The sequence below is a fragment of the Ahaetulla prasina genome, chromosome 6 (assembly GCF_028640845.1).
Source record: "Ahaetulla prasina isolate Xishuangbanna chromosome 6, ASM2864084v1, whole genome shotgun sequence".
NCBI lineage: Eukaryota > Metazoa > Chordata > Lepidosauria > Squamata > Colubridae > Ahaetulla > Ahaetulla prasina.
In genome coordinates, this window is record NC_080544.1 from 13990521 (window position 1) to 14006819 (window position 16299).

General features: G+C 42.1%; 1 protein-coding gene across 1 annotated transcript in view; it reads left to right on the forward strand.

Moving 5' to 3' along the window:
- The window catches only part of BMS1 (BMS1 ribosome biogenesis factor), a 58504-nt gene that overhangs the window by 21138 nt on the left and 21067 nt on the right, over window positions 1–16299 (forward strand). Inside the window, exons 10-15 of the mRNA XM_058187875.1 lie at window positions 1746–2509; window positions 3285–3386; window positions 4816–4970; window positions 6154–6235; window positions 7114–7190; window positions 14281–14460. Of these exons, the coding sequence (XP_058043858.1) occupies window positions 1746–2509; window positions 3285–3386; window positions 4816–4970; window positions 6154–6235; window positions 7114–7190; window positions 14281–14460 (1360 nt within the window). The remainder of the gene's footprint in view (window positions 1–1745; window positions 2510–3284; window positions 3387–4815; window positions 4971–6153; window positions 6236–7113; window positions 7191–14280; window positions 14461–16299) is intronic.

The following is a 16299-nucleotide window of genomic DNA, read 5'->3' on the forward strand; positions in this document are numbered from 1 at the left end:
ATAAAACAATAACTAAAAAACTTATTCAAATTTGGCCCCAATTTAAAATACATTTTAAAAAACCATAAAACCCAATTAAAAAATTAAAAACCCATAAAAACATCTAAAAATTCTATGCCAGTCCTGCGCGGAAAAATAGGTACGTCTTCAGCTCGCGGCGGAAGGTCCGAAGGTCAGGGAGTTGTCGGAGTCCAGGGGGAAGTTCGTTCCATAGGATAGGAGCCCCCACAGAGAAGGCCCTTCCCCTGGGGGCTGCCAACCAATATTGCTTGGCTGACGGCACCCTAAGGAGTCCCTCTCTGTGAGAGCGCACGGGTCGGTGGGAGGCAAACGGTGGCAGTAGGAGAAGGGAGGATGAGTAACCTGCATGAATTACCGTATTTTTCAGAGTCTAAGACATACTCCCCCACCCACCCAAAAGAGGGTGAAAATTTGGGTGCGCTTTATACACCCAATGTAGCCAAAAACGTGAGGCACGGAGGCGACAATGGTCTGTGGCAATCCCTGCAGCCTGGAACAGCTGATTGGGAATATTCCAGGAGGCTGATCCACCTGCCAATCAGCTGCTCATGCTGAATAAGGCTGCAATAATGTGCTGAAGCTGACCTGGCTGTTTGCTATGTGCTGCAAGGACTGTCAGAGTTTACAGCAACAATCACATCCAGAAAGCACACACAAGAAACTGATCCAGCAGGATTCAATAACTTCTCTTTATATATAATATAACACATGAAGGAAATACACAATACCAAAAGCAGGTTTTCCAAGTAACTTTCCAAGTAAATTTCCAAGGTAGTAAATACAAGCAAAACACAAGCAGAGCAGAGGAGTTTCAGTTTCAGTTTTGAGCAGCAGACTAGTTTAGAGCTCAGCACAGACCCAGAGCTGCAGAACTAAGCCACGCCCAGGCTCCTTGCTGTCTCCTTCCTTGTTGCTCACACAGCAAATCCTGTTTCCATTTCCAAACAGCCCTCAACTTTCTCACATACTGATAGGACGCTAGCCAAATGAATACCAATGGATGCTGGTAGGCAGAGGCAGGATTTTTCCCCCCTTATTTTCCTCTCCAAAAATTAAGGTGTTTCTTATACACTGGAGCGTCTTATACTCCAAAAAATATGGTAATAACTCTTATTTTGAATGTATAAGTTCCTCCTACAATATTGTTTGGGAGGGGGGGGAATTTATTTATTTTGAAAAAGCCCATTATTTGCCCTAAACTGCATTTGTAACTCTCAATACAGGAAGCACAATAGTAAAACTGACTGTAAGGAGGGAAATACATTGTGGAATTTATCTAGGGTGAACTCAAATACAGGTGGTCCTCGACGTACGACCTCAATTGAGCCCAACATTTCTGTGGCTAAGCGAGACGCTTGTGTAGTGAGGGTCGCCCCTGTTTTACGACCTTTCTCACCACGGTTGCTAAGTGAATCCCTCCAGTTGTTAAATCAGTCACAAGGTGGTTAAGCAAATCCAGCTTTCCCCATTGATTTTGCCTGTCAAAAGGGGATCACGTGACCCCGGGACAATGCGACCATCATAAATACGAACCCATTGCCACGCCTCTGACTTTTGATCATGTGACCATGGGAGACGCTGCGATCGTTGTAACTTCGAACGGTCACTAAACGAACCTGCTGTAAGTCGAGGACCGCCTGTATTGTCAAGGGCTTTATGCTGACTTTATTCTTGAGAGGTGCATGAAGCTTTGCTCGATGCCTTAGCAGATTTTTAATTTTCAGCGTTTTTGCCATGCCTAAAGAAGAAAAGGAAACAGACCCGCGAACTGGGAGGACGCGCCGGAAGGCAGTCTTTGAAAATGAAGACCAAAGTGATGACGATGATGATGAAGAGGAGGAGGAGGAAGAAGAAGAGGGAATGTCTGTGGAGGACGACATGGGAGAGAGTGACGGTAATGAGGAAAGAGAAGCTGACACTTTTCTACACCGGGATGTGGTTTCCGAGCAAAGCAGAAATGAAACTGAGCCTGTGACCCTGACAGAGTTGCCAGCCTTTGCTGACAGTGACGATGATCTTGAGGTGAGTTCAGGGGAGGGAGAAGAAGAAGACGACCTCGAAGAGACGGACGAAAGTGAAGAGGAAGAGGAGGTGACACCTTCCCGATCTACTGCCAGAAACCCAACTCGACTGAATAAACCTGTATCGTGCGAAACGGACCACGAGATGAGGAACGGAAGAAAGCTAGTTAAAAAAGTAGCCCGTATCACATTGATTGAAAAGGTGACTCCTGAAAAGGCACCAATGCCTTTAAATTTAAATGGACCTTTATCTTCGGAAGACCTCTCAGAGGAGGAAGATTATAATGATGATGATGATGATGACGACGATGACCTCAAAGGGTCGGGCCAGGAAGAGACTCAACTACAAAGTGCTGACGTTAAGATACAAGATTCTGGGTCGATGAAGAACGAAGATGACGTGGAAGCTCTCTTGAAAGAGGACGAAGACTATAAAGAGGCGCCGGATTTTTCTTCAGAAACAGTTGGTATGTACCTCTGAATCTCTTGAAATGTTGGTCACGATGTTTTTATGGCGATTATTCGTTTCTTTTTGATGGCATTTATTCAGGCATCGTACCTGTTTTGTCCACCGGTCAATTGTTTCAAACATTTCACAAAAGCATTTTTCAGTTGCATGTCTGTTGGCGTGCATATTTTATATTTTTCAATAGTTAAAGGTAAAGGTTCCCCTCACACATACGTGCTAGTCGTTCCTGAATCTAGGGTGCGGTGCTCATCTCCATTTCAAAGCCGAAGAGCCAGCTCTGTCCGAACATGTCTCCGTGGTCATGTGGCCGGCATGACTCAATGCCAAAGGCGCACAGAACACTATTATCTTCCCACCAAAGGTGGTCCCTATTTTTCTACTTGCATTTTTTACGTGCTTTCGAACTGCTAGGTTGGCAGAAGCTGGGACAAGGAACGGGAGCTCACCCCGTTACTTTCAATAATTTTAATATATAATTTTAATATAGTTTCAATAGTTACCTTAGCCTTTTCTAGCAAGGTAAGTGAGGTCCAGATCCCGTGCACAGTTACTTTGGTGTTAAGCCCAGTGAACGCAGTGGGACCTCTGAATAGCTGCACACATTTGCTGTGCAGCTCAAATTAAGGAGATGTGCACGCATAAACATTCAACCAATGAAGTTGTTACGCCTGGGTATTTATGTAAGTGGCATTAAAAAAAGTAGGGAAAATCATTGGCTGTTTACTCTGATTTTGATAAAGGAACAATCTTATTTTTTCCCCCCTTCCTTTTAGGGGCTCTGAAATGGAAAGAAGACCTCACCCAAAAAGCAGCCGAAACATTTTTGAGGCAGCAACAGGCTGCTCCGAATCTCCGCAAACTTGTTTATGGGTCAGGTAAAAATATATTGCCCTGCCTGTATTAAAGAGGAAGGAGGGGAGGGAGGGAGGAACAGAAGGAAGGAAGAAAAGGAAGGAGGGAGGGAAACAGCGGTGAAGTTCAATTATTTTTTTTACTACCAGTTCCGTGGGTGTGGCTTGGTGGGCATGGTGTGGCTTGGTGGGCGTAGCAGGGGAAGGATACTGCAAAATCTCCATTCCTACCCCACTCCACTGGGGTTTTTATTATTTGGCTGAGTCCTTCGGGAGAAGGGCGGTATAAAAATCGAATAAAATAAAATAAATAAATAAATAAACTCCAGGGGAAGGATACTGCAAAAACTCCATCCCTCCCCACTCCCGGGGGAAGGATATTGCAAAATCTTCAGTCCCACCCCACTCTGGGGCCAGCCAGAGGTGGTATTTGCTGGTTTTCCGAACTCTTCAAAATTTCCACTACCGGTTCTCCAGAACCTGTCAAAACCTGCTGGATTTCACCCCTGGAGAAGGGTCATGGAAGGAAGGGAGGAAAGCCAAAGGAGGGAGGTTAAGGATGGAAGGTCGTGGGAGGGAGGTTGGTTAACAAAGGAAATTCAAGGAAGGGAGGGAAAGAGGAGGAAGGAACAAAGGAAGGTCAAGGGAGGGAAAGAGGAAGGCAGGGAGGGAGGGAAGAAGGGACAGAGGGAAGTCGAGGAAAGTCAAAGAAGGGAGGAAGGAAGGCAGATAAGTCAAGGAAGGAAGGGGGGAGGAGGGAAGGAAAGAGGGAAGGAAGGACCTTGGGCAAATGACTAGGCTCAACGTTTAGTGAGATTGTCATCATTCATACGATGAAAGCAAGCAAGGATTGCTTGACATAATGTAAGCCGCCCTGAGTCTTCAGAGAAGGGCGGGATATAAATGCAAATAATAATAATAATAAAAAAGGATAAAAGCCAATATTTCCCCTGCATTGTAAGAACTTTTCTATTAGGATTCTTAATTGCAATGCCTAACCAGGAGAGTGCCTTCTGAGTTTGTTTTAGCTTGGCAGGGGTCTTAAAGACACTTGCATTCTTGGTCGAAACGCAGGCAGTGGAAAGAAGGTAAAGGTGGAATTGACAATGGAGGACTTAGAGACTTAACAATAATTAATTATTATTATCAATATACCCGCTTGGGAGGAGGAGCGTCTTTTGGGAAGTTTACTGGATTTAAAATGGTAAAGGTCGACAATTACCTACCACAGCATTGCAGCCAAAATGTACACACAGGCCTGTTGCCTGTTTTGATCTCACTGTGCGGGTGCAGTGATGTCCATAAGTGCGAGGACTAGTCGCAAGCCACTTTTTTTTTCCAGTCCCAACTTCGAACAGTCATTAATTGACCGATTGGAAGTTGAGGACTACCTGTAATGCATCCGTGAAAACTTTTAATTGTAGCCCCAATGGCTGCCTTAATTCTCTCTCAGTGGCCGAGGATGATGATGAGGAGGAGGAAGGAGATGTGGAACTCGGCGGGTTGTTTCGTGTCAGCCGTCCCGACAAAGAATCGAAACGAAAGATTGATGCTCTGGATTGCTCCAAATTTCCCACGGAAGCCCCGCAGGACTGGGATTCGGACGAGGTACGGCTTCTTCAGATTTGTTGGATGATGGACCAGGGGTGAAATGCTCCTGGTTTGGACCAGATCACCCAGTCCAGTAGCGATGAAGGCGGATGGTTCGGAGAACCAGTAGCAAAAATCCCTGCCACCCCCCCATGCCGTGCGATCATCAGGTTTTTTTTTTTTTAACTTTTAAAAGCATTTTTTCTTCGGCCGAAAAAATGCTTTTAAAAGTTTAAAAAAAAAAGCCTCTGATGATCATGCTGCTCAGCAGGGATCGTCAGAGGCTTTTAAAACCTCTTTGGTCGAAGGAATGTAAAAAATGCTTTTAAAAGGTTCCTCTGATGATCCCAGCTGAGTTGCCTGATTGTCAGAAGCTTTTTTTCCTTTTAAAGGCAAAAAAAAAATGCTTTTAAAAAAAAGAAAAGGCTTTTTTTTTTTGCCTTTAAAAAAAGAGGCTCTGACGATCAGGCAACTCAGCTGGGATCGTCAGAGGAGCCTTTTAAAAGCGTTTTTTTACAACCTCTTTGGCTGAAGAGGTTGTAGAAAAAATGCTTTTAAAAGTAAAAAAAAAAAATGGCCACACCTACCCAGTCACATTACCACCACCATCCCACCAAGCCACGCCCACAGAATCAGTAGTAACAAATTTTACATTTGACCACTGTGATGGACTAATCTGGAAAAACGATTGTCGATTGCTGTGAATCTGTAAAATAGACACATTAGTTGAGACTTTAGAAAGAGTGCAGAGAAGAACAACCAGGATGATTAGGGGACTGGAGGCTAAAACGTACGGTTATAGGATTAGGGGCATGGCTAGTCTAGTGAAGAGAAGGACCAGGGGAGACATGATAGAAATTTTCCAATATTTGAGGGGCTGCAACAGAGAGGAAGGGGATCAAACTATTTTTCAAGGCACCCGAAGGCCAGACAAGGAATAATGGATGGAAACCGAACAAGGAGAGATTTAACCTGGAAATAAGGAGAAATTTTCTGACAGTGAGAGCAGTCAACCAATGGAACAGAAGTTGCCTTCAGAAGTTGTGGGAGCTTCATCACTGGAAGCTTCCAAAAAAAGATTGGACTGCCATCTGTCAGAAACGGTGTAGGGTCTGTTGGGCAGGGGTGTGTGGGGGGGTTGGACTAGAAGACCTCCAAGGTCCCTTCTGACTCTGTTATTCTGTTCTATTCTGCTTTGCAGGTGATGGACAGCATCCGAGACTGTTTCGTGACTGGGAAGTGGGAAGCGGACAAAGATGCAGAAAGATTGTTGAAGGAAGATGGTAAATTAGAGAGTGTATTTCCTTAATTATTTTCTTGGAAGGAACCTGGGGGAAAAAATAAGTATTGTTTCTTCATACAAGGTAGTTTTTGACTTACGACCGGTTGCTTAGCAACTGTTTGAAGTAATGATGGAGCCCCACCCTCCAACAGCTATTTACAATCCAGTTTTGATATCAGCCCAATGCCTCATAGTTATGTGACTGCGGTTTATGATGGTTTGCTGGAAGTCAGCATTTAATGGTCCATTCACATGGTGACCCGCTTTTGAACCACGAAGACTTAAACGACCATAATGACCAGGCTCAATTATGGTCATAACTCAAGGACTATCACCCTTTCTGTCAATAAACTGGGCATTCATGAACGTCTGAGGAGGACCAGATGAAGGTATCATTGGGAGGTGATAATCTGGAATAAAGCATGTCTGATCCCCAGGATATTGATGGGTCAGATGGCCAGGAGACTTAAAAATACAGGCAGGCCTTGACGTCACTTATGGCCACTTCACACTTATGACCGTTGCAGCATCCCCATGATCACGTGATCACAATTCAGATGCTAACTGACTCACATTTATGACGGTGGCGGTGTCCTGGGGTCATGTGATCCCCCTTTTGCGACCGTCTGACGGGCAAAGTTGACGGGGGAGCCAGATTTGCTTAACAGCCATGTGACTAACTTAACCGCTGCAGCGATTCACTTAGCAACCCTGGCAAGAAAGGTGGATGACATCGGAGAAAAACATCTCTTTAACGAATGCCTCACTTAGCAGCAGAAATCTGGGGTTCAGTTGCGGTCGAATGTCGAGGACTACCGGTATGGACCTCAGAAAGAATGAACGATGGTTCTGATTTCTGCTTTTTATTTTTTTTTCCAGAAGAAATATATGGTGATTTCGAAGACCTCGAGACGGGAACCATGTATAAAGGCAAATCAGCTGATCCAGGAGACGAGGTTTGAGATGATTCGATTATCTATGTCTGATTTAACTGATAGAATATTAGCCGTGTGATAGAATATAGAATAACAGATTTGGAAGGGACCTTGGAGGTCTTCTAGTCCAACCCGCTGCTTAGGCAGGAAACCCTGTACCAAGGGTCAGCAACCTGCCGCTCTGGAGCCGCATGTGGCTCTTTCACTCCTCTGCTGCTGCTCCCTGTCGCTCAAAACATGCGTCACAACTGCCAATGTGCGACACCCACCGGCATGTGATTTATTGAGCTTTTCAACCCCCGGTAGGCCAACCATGGATAAATCCAAGAAAAGAAAAGTTTCAGAAGAAAACAGAAAGTTTAATTCCACTACATATGCTAGTTTTGTGGCCGATCAAGAAATGGGAAGGGTTTTGACTTCCTGGTTGGCTCCGTTGGCAATGGAGGTGATCTTTCTGGTCACCAACCTCTGGATCATGTTGGACTGCTAAGACAGCGACAATCAGCTGTCCAGCAGTTCGGAAACCCCCCTCTTCGGGAGAAGAAGCGGTGGTGAGCAAAAGGAAGCAGAGGTAGAGCTTCCCTAGAGCTCCTGGAAGATACCAGGGGGCTCGAAGGGTTAAGCCCCCTCAGAACTTCAAAGTGCTCCAGATCTGAGGCTTTTTTCCTGCTCCGGCAGACCTAATTGCCGCGACCAACTTCCGGGACCAATTTTAACTTAAAGAAGATAATACCGGACTGAACAGAAACAGGAGAGCTCTAATTATAAAAGCAAGTAATCAATCAATTCCCTGTTATTATTTTTTTTTTAAGTTTTGGACTTGACTTCAAAGTGAAAATGGCGATCGTTCTTTAACGAGCTACGCAGTTGAAAACGAAAGTGTTACAATTCTCTGTCTACTGTTTATTGCTGAAGGCCAGCTGGAAATTTTTTTAAAAACATTGTAATGAGAAGGGAGAAGAAATTGAGATATTGAGACTGATTTAAAAAAAAAAAGACTTAAAAGGTTTATACGTAATATTAGCCGGGACCAATTTTAACTTAAAGAAGATAATACGGACTGAACAGAAACAGGAGAGCTCTAATTATAAAAGCAAGTAATCAATCAATTCCCTGTTATTTTTTTTTAAACATTGTAATGAGAAGGAGAAGAAATCGAGATATTGAGACTGATTTAAAAAAAAAGACTTAAAAGGTTTATACGTAATATTAGCCGTGTGATAGAATATTAGCCGTGTGATAGAATATTAGCCGGGACCAATTTTAACTTAAAGAAGATAATACGGACTGAACAGAAACAGGAGAGCTCTAATTATAAAAGCAAGTAATCAATCAATTCCCTGTTATTTTTTTTTAAGTTTTGGATCTGATTTCACAATATAAGTTAGATGGAAAGATACCAATATGGACCATCCCCAGACATATGATAGAGAATATAAATATATTACAAAAATGGAAGTTATCACTTACAAAGAGCTTTTGACTATGGAAAAGGGAATTACAGTTGAAATCTAGGGAGAAATTGAGGATGAAGGAAGAAATTATACATGGTTCCAGTATGGACAATTGCAATCTAGATGGAAAATAGATCAGAAAATTGGTATAAGGCAAAGTGATGATAATCTGGAATAAAGCATGTCTGATCCCCAGGATATTGATGGGTCAGATGGCCAGGAGATTTAAAAATACAGGCAGGCCTTGACGTCACTTATGGCCACTTCACACTTATGACCGTTGCAGCATCCCCATGATCACGTGGTCACAATTCAGATGCTAACTGACTCACATTTATGACGGTGGCGGTGTCCTGGGGTCATGTGATCCCCCTTTTGCGACCGTCTGACAGGCAAAGTCGATGGGGGAGCCAGATTTGCTTAACAGCCATGTGACTAACTTAACCGCTGCAGCGATTCACTTAGCAACCCTGGCAAGAAAGGTGGATGACATGGGAGAAAAGCATCTCTTTAACAAACGCCTCACTTAGCAGCAGAAATCTGGGGTTCAGTTGCGGTCGAATGTCGAGGACTACCGGTATGGACCTCAGAAAGAATGAACGATGGTTCTGATTTCTGCTTTTTATTTTTTTTTAAGTTTTGGATTTGACTTCAAAGTGAAAATGGCGATCGTTCTTTAACGAGCTACGAGTTGAAAACGAAAGTGTTACAATTCTCTGTCTACTGTTTATTGCTGAAGGCCAGCTGGAAATTTTTAAAAACATTGTAATGAGAAGGAGAAGAAATCGAGATATTGAGACTGATTTAAAAAAAAAAATGCTTTTAAAAGTAAAAAAAAAAATGGCCACACCTACCCAGTCACATTACCACCACCACCCCACCAAGCCACGCCCACAGAATCAGTAGTAACAAATTTTACATTTGACCACTGTGATGGACTAATCTGGAAAAACGATTGTCGATTGCTGTGAATCTGTAAAATAGACACATTAGTTGAGACTTTAGAAAGAGTGCAGAGAAGAACAACCAGGATGATTAGGGGACTGGAGGCTAAAACGTACGGTTATAGGATTAGGGGCATGGCTAGTCTAGTGAAGAGAAGGACCAGGGGAGACATGATAGAAATTTTCCAATATTTGAGGGGCTGCAACAGAGAGGAAGGGGATCAAACTATTTTTCAAGGCACCCGAAGGCCAGACAAGGAATAATGGATGGAAACTGAACAAGGAGAGATTCAACCTGGAAATGAGAAATTTTCTGACAGTGAGAGCAGTCAACCAATGGAACAGAAGTTGCCTTCAGAAGTTGTGGGAGCTTCATCACTGGAAGCTTCCAAAAAAAGATTGGACTGCCATCTGCCAGAAACGGTGTAGGGTCTGTTGGGCGGGGGTGTGTGTGGGGGTTGGACTAGAAGACCTCCAAGGTCCCTTCTGACTCTGTTATTCTGTTCTATTCTGCTTTGCAGGTGATGGACAGCATCCGAGACTGTTTCGTGACTGGGAAGTGGGAAGCGGACAAAGATGCAGAAAGATTGTTGAAGGAAGATGGTAAATTAGAGAGTGTATTTCCTTAATTATTTTCTTGGAAGGAACCTGGGGGAAAAAATAAGTATTGTTTCTTCATACAAGGTAGTTTTGACTTCCTGGTTGGCTCCGTTGGCAATGGAGGTGATCTTTCTGGTCACCAACCTCTGGATCATGTTGGACTGCTAAGACAGCGACAATCAGCTGTCCAGCAGTTCGGAAACCCCCCTCCTCGGGAGAAGGAGCGGTGGTGAGCAAAGGAAGCAGAGGTAGAGCTTCCTAGAGCTCCTGGAAGATACCAGGGGCTCGAAGGTTAAGCCCCTCAGAACTTCAAGTGCTCCAGATCTGAGGCTTTTTTCCTGCTCCGGCAGACCTAATTGCCGCGACCAACTTCCGGGACCAATTTTAACTTAAAGAAGATAATACCGGACTGAACAGAAACAGGAGAGCTCTAATTATAAAAGCAAGTAATCAATCAATTCCCTGTTATTATTTTTTTTTTAAGTTTTGGACTTGACTTCAAAGTGAAAATGGCGATCGTTCTTTAACGAGCTACGCAGTTGAAAACGAAAGTGTTACAATTCTCTGTCTACTGTTTATTGCTGAAGGCCAGCTGGAAATTTTTTTAAAAACATTGTAATGAGAAGGGAGAAGAAATCGAGATATTGAGACTGATTTAAAAAAAAAAAAAGACTTAAAAGGTTTATACGTAATATTAGCCGGGACCAATTTTAACTTAAAGAAGATAATACCGGACTGAACAGAAACAGGAGAGCTCTAATTATAAAAGCAAGTAATCAATCAATTCCCTGTTATTTTTTTTTTTAAGTTTTGGATCTGATTTCACAATATAAGTTAGATGGAAAGATACCAATATGGACCATCCCCAGACATATGATAGAGAATATAAATATATTACAAAAAATGGAAGTTATCACTTACAAAGAGCTTTTGACTATGGAAAAAGGGGAATTACAGTTGAAATCTAGGGAGAAATTGAGGGATGAAGGAAGAAATTATACATGGTTCCAGTATGGACAATTGCAATCTAGATGGAAAATAGATCAGAAAATTGGTATAAGGCAAAGTGATGATAATCTGGTAAAACAAATAAAAGATCAAGGTCAACAGCATATAAAGAGATTATATAATGTATTGGTTGAAATTGATTCAGAAATGGAGTTGGTTAAAGATTGTATGGTAAAATGGGCACAAAATTTTCAACAACCTATAATGTTAGAAACATGGGAAAAAATTTGGGTGAGGAATGTTAAATTCATAAGCACAAAATTTAAGAGAAAATTTTTATAAAATGTTTTATAGATGGCATTTAGATCCTAAAAAACTGTCATGTATGTATCCAAATGTGAAAGCAAAATGTTGGAGATGTGATTGTGAGGATGCTACCTATTATCATATATGGTGGACTTGCAAAAAAGTTAAAGCCTTTTGGATTAAAATATGGTGGATTATGCAGAACATTTTGAAAAAGAAGATCAAGTTTGTTCCACTGTTCTTTTATTAGGAATAATCTCAGATTGCACTGTTATAGAGACAAAACTGATTCTGAATTTAATAACTGCTGCAAGATTATTGATTGCACAATATTGGAAGAAAGAAGACTTACCTACAATTGGAGAATGGATTAGTAAAGTATCAAATTTAGCAGAAATGGCAAAAATTTCTGCCTACTTGAAAGACTGTACACAAGAAAAATATATATTGGAATGGAGGAAGTGGATTGATTATATTCAAAATAAGTATCAGATTAAAAAATATCAATTAGTTTTTGAGTGAAGTTAGGAATTATTATGTATTAGTTTAAGAAAGAAGGGAATTGATAGTGTGATGGTGTGAAATGGAATATGTTTTATGTTATATTTTAGATTATGTTTGTTAGTTACAATACCCTGTATTCTGTTCTGGGAAGTCTCGGGGGGGGGGGGAAGGAGGCGGGGAAGGGGAAGACTATAAATTGATTGGTTGCCATTGTACAGGAATAATGGTAGAATTAAACAAGTTGGAATGGTGTAATGTCGGGACTGCTCGGCAAACACTCCCGAAGGGAAAGGGTAAGGAAAGAGGAGTAAAGAAGGAAGAAAGTAGGTAGGTAGGTGGGTAGGGAGGAAAGAAGGGAGGGAGAAGAAAGGATAGGAGGAGGAGAAGAAGGAGATAGAGGGTTAGAAAGGATGGTAGTGAGAAGTGGGAAAGAGGAGGGGAAGTAGGAAAGCGAGGAGAAGGTGGTGGGGGAAGTTTAAGAAGGATGAGAAGGGAAGAAAGGATTAAAGGGGGGAGTGGCAGTCGAGCAGCCCTGACTGAGTATAATTTGAGTATAGGACTGATTGTTGGATAAGTGATTGTATTGTACACTGGTCAAATTGTGGGAATTATTATGGAAAAATAAAAAATTTAAAAAAAAAAAAAAAAAAAAGAAATGGGAAGGGTTTTGTGGCTCCCGGTGTTTTCTTTTCCGTGGGAAAGAGGTCCAAATGGCTCTTTGAGTGTCTTAAGGTTGCAGACCCCTGCCCTATACCATTTCAGACAAATGGTGGTCCAATCGCTTCTTAAGTAATAATTAAAATCTCTCTTCCTGAGCAACCCTCAGGCTCTGAAAAAGCGTAAAACATTCAAATTTAAATACAGGCAGTTCTGGACTTACAACGGGTCATTTAGTGACCCTTCATACTTACACAGCCCCCGAAAAAGGTGACTTAACGACCAGTTTTCACGCTTAATGACCGTTGGCAGCAGCTCCACGGTCGCGTGATCAGAATTCAGAACGTTGGCAGCCGACTCATATTTATGCCGTTTGCGGTGTCCCAGGTTGACGTGTCCCAGGTTAGGTGACCTTTTGATGAGCCAACTCAAGACAGTCAATGCAATTTCTGCAGTGAACAAGTGTGGCAAGAAAGGCCGTAACATGGGGCAAAATTCACTCGCTTAGCAGTGGAAATTTTGGGCAGTTATGGTCGTATATCGAGGACTACCTGTATTTAACTTTGAGTCGCTGCCTGATGTGATTAGATGCTTTAGTTGTATACCGGATTCCAACTTGTCAACCCGTTCAGAGGGATTGCTGAGCGTAGAAAAAAGGGGCATTTTGGCAAGGATTTTTTTTTTTTTAACTTCTGTGCTACGGAATTCATGGGGGGGGAATTAAACGCTTGAATTATTATTATCTCTTTTATTCATTAAAGATGAAACTCAGTCAACTAAACATTTAAAAATGTGTCACAAATATCATTGACTGGCTCTGATGATTGATACGGGTTGCTGCCAGCATCCTAGGTGTCAAACAAGTATCTTCTTAAAATGTACGGTGTTCCGAGTAGCGCAGTTTTTTGCAGTTCCGCTGGTGTTATTGCAGGAAGCTGCAATTTCTTGATGTATTTTATAAAATTCTTGGACATGGTACCAAGTGTCCCAATGACAGTGGGTATCACTGTTACATGTTTCATCCATAGCCGTGTAGTTTTGATGGCCAGGTTGTGATATTTCGTGATTTTTATTCTAGTTCTTTTTCTTCGAATCTGGCACCTCCTGGTACAGCGATATCAATAAATTGTACGCTTTGCTTTTTTGATACCTGGCGTGTTGTGTTCCAAATGACGATCCATCTGTATTCAAAAGTCCCACAAGGTCTTCATCGTCTTATTTTGGACAACTTTTTCCACTTTATGTTTATTATTATTATTCATTATTATTATTATTTACTTTATTCATTAGACATGAAACTTAGTCAACTGAATGTTCAAAAATGCATCACAAATACCATTGACTGGTGCTAATGGTGGATATGGGTTGCTGCCAGCATCCTAGGTATCAACCAAGTACCTTCTTAAGATGTACGATGTTCCAAGTAGAACAGTTTTTTGCAGTTCCGCTGGTGTTATTGCAGGAAGCTGCAATTTGTTGATGTATCTTATAAAATTCTTTGACATGGTACCAAGTGCCCCGATGACAATGGGTATCACTGTTACATATTTCATCCATAATCGCGGAGCTTTGATGGCCAGGTCGCAATTTCTTGATGTGTTTTGTAAAATTCTTGGATATGGTACCAAGTGCCCCGATAATAATGGGTATTACTGTTGTTGTTGTTTGTTGTTGTTATTATTTTCTTCATGCCATTAGGTGGCAAACGAAGAGGAAGAGGACAACGAGGGAAAGAACCCCAAAGAGGCTGCGGAGGAAGAGGAGCAGAAGAAGCGTATCGCGAAGAAACGTAAACTGAAAGAGATGTTCAATGCCGAGTACGACGGGAACGCCACCTATTTTGATGATCTGAAAGACGAATTTCAAAAGCAGGCTCAGGTAGACCCTTTGGCTTGGTGGAGGGGTTCCGAGGCCATAAGAATGGCCCAGCAATGTTTGTCCTTCCGATCTTGCAGAGTTAACTTTGGAAAAGGAGCACAAATCCGCTAGCAAATGTGAATTATGTCAAGCTAGTGTGAGCCGCAAATGTCCTATTGTTCTGTCTTGACTGTCTTTGGTGCAAATGAAGGAGGAAGGGACAAAACTGCTGTCAGGTTTATTATAGCAATAGCACTTAGACTTTTTTTTTTTATTTGCATTTATATCCCGCCCTTCTCCGAAGACTCAGGGCGGCTTACACTATGTTAGCAATAGTCTTCATCCTATTTGTATATTTATATACAAAGTCAGCTTATTGCCCCCAACAATCTGGGTCCTCATTTTACCTACCTTATAAAGGATGGAAGGCTGAGTCAACCTTAGGCCTAGTGGGACTAGAACCTGCAGTAATTGCAAGCAGCTGTATTAATAACAGACTGTCTTAGCAGTCTGAGCCACCAGACTTATATACCGCTTCACAGTGCTTTGAGCCGTGATGGCGCAGTGTTTAGAGTGCAGTACTGGAGGCTGCTATTATTTTTCTTTTTTTTCCCTTTTTTTTTGCATGTTTTAAAAAGTTTTTATTTAATATAAAAAAATCCATTTTTATATAAACAGCCTGTTGTCCAAGTACAATTAATTTTGAGAAATAGCAATCAATAATATTCATAGCATTAATATTGATCACAATATTTGTTTATCCATTTTACTAAACCTCCCTTATGTAATTAATCATTCTCTTGTGCTTCCAAATTTCTAACTTCTATTTCTACTAGTTAGTACTGCAAGCTACTTCTGCTGACTTGCATGACTGCAGTTTGGCAGTTCAAATCTCACCAGGCTCAAGGTTGATTCAGCTTTCCATCCTTCCGAGGTGGGTAAAATGAGGTCCAAGATTATTGGGGGCAATAGCTGACTCTGTAAACTCCTTATATAGGTGCTATTGCTATCTATCTATCTATCTATCTATCTATCTATCTATCTATCTATCTATCTATCTATCTATCTATCTATCTATCTATCTATCTAATCTACCTTCCTTCCTTCCTTCCTTCCTTCCTTCCTTCCTTCCTTCCTTCCTTCCTTCCTTCCTTCCTTCCTTCCTCCCTCCCTCCCTCCCTCCCTCCCTCAGCAGGCTCAAGGTTGACTCAGCCTTCCATCCTTCCAAGGTGGGTAAAATGAGGACCCAGATTGTTGGGGGCAAGAGGCTGACTCTGTAAACCACTTAGAGAGGGCTGTAAAGTACTGTGAAGCAGTATATAACTCTAAGGGCTATTGCTATTTACAGCCCTCTCTAAGCAGTTTACAAAGTCAACCTCTTGCCCTCAACAATCTGAGTCCTCATTTTAATGACCTCAGAAAGATGGAAGGCTGAATCAATAGCAATAGGTCTTAAACTTATATACCACTTCAAAGTGCTTCATGGTCCTCTATAAGCGGTTTGCAGAGTCAGCCTATTGCCCCCAACAATCTGGGTCCTCGATTTACTGACTTCAGAAGGACGGAAGGCTGAATCAACCTTGAGCCAGTCAGGATCGAACTCCTGGCTGTGAGGCAGAGTTTGCCTGCAGTACTGCATTCTAACTACTACGCCACCTTGGCTCTATATTATAGCTTAAATCATTGTCTCTCAACCTGTGGTCCCCGGACCCCTGTGGGGACCGTGATGTCATCATAGGGGGGTCTGCAAAGTCTTGAAGAAATGTTAAAGACTTGAGTTAAGTTCTTGGGGGGAGGTCAGTGGTCATAAAAGGTATTTAAAGGGGTTCCTTGGTGAAGAAAAGATTGGTTGAGAGCCAC